Raw genomic sequence first — 7,283 nt, forward strand, 5'->3', positions numbered from 1 at the left:
ATGACTTTCATGTGGCCATCCTTTAATGCATTATTAGTGGGAATTTTGGAAGTAATTGGGATAAAATAATATCTCAAGATATGTGGTTGATTACTTTGAGTAGAAAAGGGTTAGAAATGGAACTGCAAGGCAAAGTAGAAAGAGCGTTAAAAGTCTTTGTTGCTACATCAAACAACTGTAAATACATTCTAAAGGTTGAGTATAATGTTTGCTTTAACTTGCAACAAGTAAAGCCATCAAATGCTTATAAAAGGATTGTAAGGGTTGAGTTCGCTATTGCTTCAATTGGCAAGTGAACTCACTCTAGCTCTTTGAACTTTGATAGTTGAGAAGCAAGTTGCAAAGTAGTGCATTGCATTGGGGGACTTTATTGTGAGATCGATTTGGAAAGGGCCTAGAAAGTGTGAAGGGGGAGCCACGGTTACTTTAGAAGAAATAATGCTTGGACGAGAAGGATACACAAATCAAGAGGGGTTGACAGGAAAAGCTTGCTGGTGACCTAGGCCTAGGTGGATGATACCTGGCCAAGTCGAAAGGCGTTGCAACGTCTTGAGACAGAGAGGTGGCCCGTGGGCCGTTGGGGGACTCGGGGAGAGAGCGTGTGTGGAGCCGCGGGCTGTGACCGGTCAACAAGAGCACGATGGCACGTCATCGTCACCGGCGAAGCCGGTGGTCACAAAAAAGGGTTGGTGGGGAGTCGCTACGTAAGTTAGAGTGTCTGTTTCGAGGGGGAGGCCCAGATTGCTGACGTGTCACCGGCCAACCAAAAGCAATCTGCGCTTGCTTCTCTCTCTCTCTCTTTCGAACCAAAGCATAATCACCGTTAGTCTCATACATTCATCATCGCCGAGAGGAGTCGAAGCCTCTCTCTCTCTCTCTCGCTCGCGATCTCGCTTCCGTCTCTCGGAAGCCCGGGCTTCTCTCTGCTCCCCTTCCTTTTCTCTCTCGGGCAGGCCTATCGCGTTTCTTGGCAAAGATGCACACTCACAATGCGTGGGGCGGGTCCTTCGACGTCTCCATGGACTCTGCCACGGACGATGACCGCAGCAGGAACATGGATCTCGACCGGGCGTCCCTGCAGAAGCTGGAGGAGACGCAGCAGAGCTGGCTCCTGGGCCCGTCGGACCAGAAGAAGAAGAAGCAGTACGTGGACCTGGGCTGCGTCGTCTGCAGCCGCAAGCTCCTCAAGAACTTCGCCTGGGCGCTGCTGGGCGCCATTCTCATCACGGGCTTCATCGTCATGGTGGTGAAGCTCGTGCCGCGTCACAAGGCCCCCCCTCCCCCGGAGGACAGCTACACACAGGCCCTCCACAAGGTCCTCATGTTCTTCAACGCGCAAAAATGTAAGAGGCTTAGCTTCTCGTGCAGAGAAAATTATTGATGTCGTGCGATTTATTGTCCATATGTCTGTTTGATAATCTAAGAGCAGCCAGCGGCAATGTTGTCTCATGATTTTGGTTAATGACGTGGTGCTGATATGATGACGATGACGGCATTGGATCTGGTCTATTCCACAAGAAGCTTGCTTTAGTCGAGGCAAGGGACTAATGTTGTGCGATTAGGGTTGTTAATGATGCGATTTGATCACTGGATCTGGCGTATTAATAATTAGGATGCATGATGTGAGATCGGGATAAGATTTGCATCTTACCTGCCCTGCCCTTCCCTTCCCCTTGATTGAGCTTCTCTTGATTTGCTGACGTGTCTGCCAGCTGGCAAGCTCCCCAAGAGTAACAACGTTTCGTGGCGCGCCAGCTCAGCCGTCCAGGACGGGGCGCCGGACGCTGACCTGGCGGGGGGCTACTACGACGCCGGAGACAACATCAAGTTTGGGTTCCCGGGCGCCTACATGGTGACGGTGCTGAGCTGGAGCGTCATCGAGTACAGCGCCAAGTATGAGGCCATGGGGGAGCTCGGCCACGTCAAGGACCTCATCAAGTGGGGATCCGACTACATCCTCAAGACCTTCAACAAGAGCGCCGACAGTATCTCGCAGGTCTATGCGCAGGTTAGCCCCCCTCTCTCTCTCTCTCTCTCTCTCTGCGCCCCCCCGCGGTCTCACCGCATATTAGCTCGTTGGATCTCTTCGTTTGAAATTCTGATGAATCATCAATCCATAACACGTTCTAAACCATTCCTACCGCTGTTCTAAGAATGTCTCTGAACCTGAGGGAGTTCAACGCGATTATTTTCAATGGTGATCTTGCCTTTTGTAAGAATGAGCCCCTGCAATTTGTGGTCGCTTACCGGGGCTTGTTCATGGACGTGTCAACTAGGAAACTTTAAACGAGCTGAAAGCCTGCCTCCACAATGACCTCTGTGGTTTATATTTCCCGCAGTCTTTTCTTGAACCACTCTCGAGGTACTATGGTTTGAGCAGGCAATTGGGAGAACCTGTGTGGCATAGATTTGCCAACGACTCACTAGGGAGTAATATATATGGAAATTTTGCATTCATGATTGAAAGACCCAAAGACTTGCAACATTATCAATTGCCATCTCATATGTTGATTATCAACACTTGGCCCATGTATTGGACTTAGCAATGAGCACACACATCAAGTACAAGCGACTCGTGGGGTTAGGGTTCACATGCATTATTTCATGAGATTGGTCAATGGATTTATACATAGGTCTCATCCCAAAATTGTATAAAAGTAATAACACATTTTTTGAAGTCGATATGATGGAGTGCTTTGTTTTTGCTTCATCCTCTGACAAGCTTTTTTCCTCACATTGCACTAACTTGCACTTAGAGATTTTGTTAAAAAGTGCAATATTGTTGAGGTGCTCTTCTTGCCCAATGTTAGAAGACTTGTATCTTTTGGTGGTTTCTTTGGCATCTAGTAGTTACTTTTAGTATGCAACAACAATAAGTTTTGATAGGGGCATGTGCCAAGAAGTAATCTAACCAAGTATCAAAAGTGGTTGTCCCACGTAGGTCTATATGCATTGTATGTCTCCTTCTAAGAGAGATTATGACACACTTCACCTTGGTAAAAGATGGATTTATAAATAGTTGAGAGGCCAATTACAAATCATAAGTTGTGAAATTCAGCATCAAAAGACTAAATTGATTACTCCGTCAATAAAGTGACTAGTTAGATGAAATCAAGGGGTTTTTTGTATATTATAAAAGAAGTGTGCAAAAATGTGCAAGTCAAAGTTCTTATATGGTTAGCATTTCATATGGTGTAGTATGAGTTGCACTTATGCTTCTAAAAGCAAACAAAAAAGAAAAGTAAGAGATCTTTCTAAGAGATTTAAAGGTGAATAGTACAACGAGAACATTAGTAGAGAGGGAGGAGGTTAAAATCAATGGCATAAAAATAGAACACTATTCTATACACACAAGGAAGTGCTATTAGTCATTTGGCTTCCCATTGCCGGGGTTTTCCAACAAGAATATTTCCTAACTTGTAAGCGTGGTTAAGTGAGTTCGCTTTGCCACGAAGTACTTGGATTGGCAAGTTGCAACACTTATCAACTCCTGCTTTCATTTTAGTAATGTTTAACAACGCTCGAAGAGGCGAGAGAGGAAGAGGGGAGCCTGGACTCGTAACCTCGTGAACTTCAAAACGACACTAACGGTGCCAAGTGCATTAGTGGTGGCTGCTAACAATAAATAAAGAAACTGATACTCTTGAGGTGTGCACTGTGTGGCTTACTAGCAGTGAAGTCCCTGGTGTGGCAGCTACGAAAGTGTGAAGAGCTTGCGTCACGCGTGCAAGTTTAAAGAAGCCGTCACGTCACGCAAAACGCTGCTAGCTGGCAAAGAATTTTGCGTTTTTTTAGTATTATACACTTTTTCTTTTTAATTTCAAATATCCTAATTGTTGTTGTTTTTGTTGGGTTGGGGCGGGGCGCAGGTTGGGGAGGGGGCGGGCGAGAACCCCAACGACCACTCGTGCTGGGAGCGGCCGGAGGACATGGACTACCAGCGGCCGGCGATGACGTGCGGGGCGTGCTCGGACCTGGCGGCGGAGATGGCGGCGGCGCTGGCGGCGGCGTCGATCGTGTTCAAGGACAGCCGGGCGTACTCGGAGGAGCTGGTGAAGGGGGCGGCGCTGCTGTGGACATTTGCGCGGGGCCCGCGGGGGCGCTACAGCGTTGCCGTCACGGACGCCGCCAACTTCTACAACTCCACCAGCTACTGGGACGAGTACGTGTGGGCGGGCGCCTGGATGTACTACGCCACCGGCAACTCCTCCTACCTCCTCCTCGCCACCAACCTCCAGCTCGCCAAGCACGCCAACGGCGTTTTCGCCCCCCTCGACCTCCGCGTCTTCAGTTGGGACAACAAGCTCCCCGGGGCCCAGGTACACACACACACACACACATGCACACTCACACACATTCACCATACCTTACCTACCTTTAACGGAACATAACATATAACATAACATAAACATGAATTAATTGATTGATCAATGATAAGGACCCCCGAGCTCTACAAGGCTCCCATGCATGGAGTACCAGGTTACCTCATTATTTGCCTTTGTTTATGATCTTTGCTAAAGGTCGAATGCTTTTTAAATGATTGCCTTGCAGGTCATTCTAACACGACTGCGCCTGATGATGAACCCCGGATACCCTTACGAGGATGTGTTACGGCTCTACAGCAATCAGAGTGAGATCGCCATGTGCTCATACTTGCCGCAATTCAAGGCGTTCAATGTGACCAAAGGTAAATAACTGTTTGAATTTAAAGAAAACCACAAGCAAAGGACGATTGTAAGAATACAAGTGACGAAGAAAGCTATGCATTTTAATGCAGGAGGCCTGGTCCAGCTGAATCGAGGGCGGCCAGCCCCGCTGCAGTACGTGGCGGGCGCAGCGTTTTTGGCGGCGATCTATGCGGATTACCTCACGATGGCCGACGTGCCAGGGTTTTACTGTGGGCCTACCTTCCTCACTTCCAAAGTACTGCGTGATTTCTCGAGGTCACAGGTTGGTATCATCAATCGACCAAGCAATCTCTGCTTTTTCTAGTTGGACAGTGGAAAGTAAAGTTAGCGTTTGGAAAAAGGGCAAAAGTGCTATGCGGTTGGTACTAGGTAGTTAACGTTTCCTATGTCATGTGGTTAAGGAGGTAGGTGGCCTTATTGTTGGAAATGTAGCACATCCTGTTAACCGGCCTAACGTTGCGTGCCTAGCACATGAAGGTATCTCATTCCGGAAAACGCCATTTCTGGGCGCACAGTCCAAAGGTGGGTTCTTTTGGGTTGCCGTGGGCCGTGGCTAATTGCCGGTTTGAGCTATCAACTTTGCGTGCTAAGCCTTTAAGGTCCAGACTCCAGCGCTCTTATCAAGTGAAGATTGATTGGTTAATGGTATAGTGAAAACCAAAAGTTAGGTCCATAGATGCGTTGCGAATCATTCTTCTTTTGAAAACCTTGTGATTATCATCGTTATCGTTAGTAGTTACAACCAGGATTAAGTTGTTCGCGAATTCACATTCTTTTGACGTTGTAGAGAATGCAATGTGCAGATTGATTACATACTGGGCAACAATCCCAACAAGATGAGCTATGTGGTGGGGTACGGCAAGAAGTACCCGACGCACGTGCACCATCGAGCAGCATCCATACCCAGCCGCGTCAGCTCGAAGGGGTGCACCACGGCAATAAGGTACAGGGACACCAAGTCGCCCAACCCGCATGTGCTGGTGGGGGCCATGGTGGCGGGCCCGGACAGCAAGGACCGCTTTGCGGATGTGAGGAGTAACTATAACTTCACGGAGCCCACTATTGCGGGCAATGCGTTGTTATCGGCCGCCTTGGTGGCGCTCTCGGGCGGCGACACGGGCATCATCGATTCCAACACGCTCTTCTCCGCCCTCCCTCCTCTCTTTCCCCCGGCTCCACCCCCTCCAGCCCCTTGGAAGCCTTAATCCCCCCCCCGCCTACCTCCACTTTTACTTGCCATACACACACTCCTGAAAGTCTAGCAGAGTGCTCGGTCGTGCCACCCACCCAAAGCAAAAGCAAAAGAGAAAAGCGAGAGAACCAAAGAAAAGCTTCGTGGCGAAGAACCCAGCCACCCACCCAACAGAAAAGGAAAAAGAAAAAAAAAGGAACCACCAAGGAAAAGCGACACCTTCCTCCCTCGGATTCGAACTCACGGCCCTCCTCTCCTTGTTACATATTTGACAATTTGTTTCTTCTTTATTAGAAATTTTCTAAAGATAAGCACTGAGCAGGCTTTTGTTGTAAAGAAATCAGTTATTGCAGTTACGAGACGAGACACGTCCTGCCCGACTCGACAAACAGAGGACCTCTCACATTCATTTGGTGCCCCAGTTTTGAAAAGAAGCATTGGATTCCTCATGAATTTCAGTTTTACCAATGTAAAGTTTGTCATCGACATTCGTTTGCAGTTGTGATAATAGTATCGACATGGATTTGCTCTCTCTTCTAATGCTTAAGCCAATACGTGAGAGGCTGGAGCCATTATGTGTGACAGTCTCGTCAAAACAAACGAGCACCTTCTTGAAGTCTACATTAAAGAAAGCTCAAATAACTTTGATGATATTCTTAGTGTATTACTAATTCAAACTTTTTGTTCTCATTTATTCAGCCCAAGTTCGTTGTTGAATCTTTGCTCTCATAAAGCCATATGAATGTACAAAAATTGACTTGTTGGCTACATAAAAGATCAAGTCCACATAGGTGCAAACACAAAGAAGCACACACTCTTTGTTCATGTGTTTGGCTCTCTCATGTGTTGGTGTGTGAGCACTGCCCTCCCTTGGCCAAGGTGACAAGGAAGCTCACATATAAGCACACATTTAGTGCTAGGGACAAAGTTCCCACATGTAACCGACTAGCTCCCTCTATTAGCTTCTTGATAGGGTGTCTTGTCGACTAGCATGTATATTGTTGCAATGCTCATCAAAATAGGAGGAAATAAAAATTTTTGGTTCTCTTAGGTAGCAAGTTGCTTTCTTTATCTCCTTAATGGATGGTAATGGCAAGACGCTTTCTTTTTGAGAGATTTTGGGAGGAGCTACAATCAAAGCATAGTCTTTGATGAAGATGTGGTGCCATCCTATGAGATGAAAATATTCTCGAGTTATCTTGACTTCTAAGGAGATGGCTAATCTTGCACATCCTTAGCCTTGGCTTGTTCCATAGCTATTCTTTCCTTTGCAACAATGAAACGCAAATATTTAATCTTCTTTTGGGAGAAGGCATACGTTCTCTTCTTAGCATATAACTTCTATGCCCTTAGAGTTTCTAGGACTATTTAGAGATGGCTTTGATGTCCATCCTTTGACTTTG

General features: G+C 47.2%; 1 protein-coding gene across 1 annotated transcript; it reads left to right on the top strand.

Moving 5' to 3' along the window:
* The first annotated feature begins 802 nt into the window (after positions 1-802).
* LOC148041775 (endoglucanase 9-like) lies at positions 803-6,439 on the top strand. The gene is made up of 6 exons (XM_087682338.1): positions 803-1,343; positions 1,713-2,008; positions 3,870-4,319; positions 4,552-4,687; positions 4,778-4,950; positions 5,492-6,439. The coding sequence occupies exons 1-6, from the start codon at positions 977-979 to the stop codon at positions 5,891-5,893; spliced, it is 1,824 nt and encodes a 607-aa protein (XP_087538464.1). The 5' UTR covers positions 803-976; the 3' UTR covers positions 5,894-6,439.
* Positions 6,440-7,283: the final 844 nt, after the last annotated feature.

Source organism: Lygodium microphyllum, chromosome 1, assembly GCF_053477565.2.
Source record: "Lygodium microphyllum isolate KBCC chromosome 1, Lygodium_microphyllum_v1.1.10, whole genome shotgun sequence".
NCBI lineage: Eukaryota > Viridiplantae > Streptophyta > Polypodiopsida > Schizaeales > Lygodiaceae > Lygodium > Lygodium microphyllum.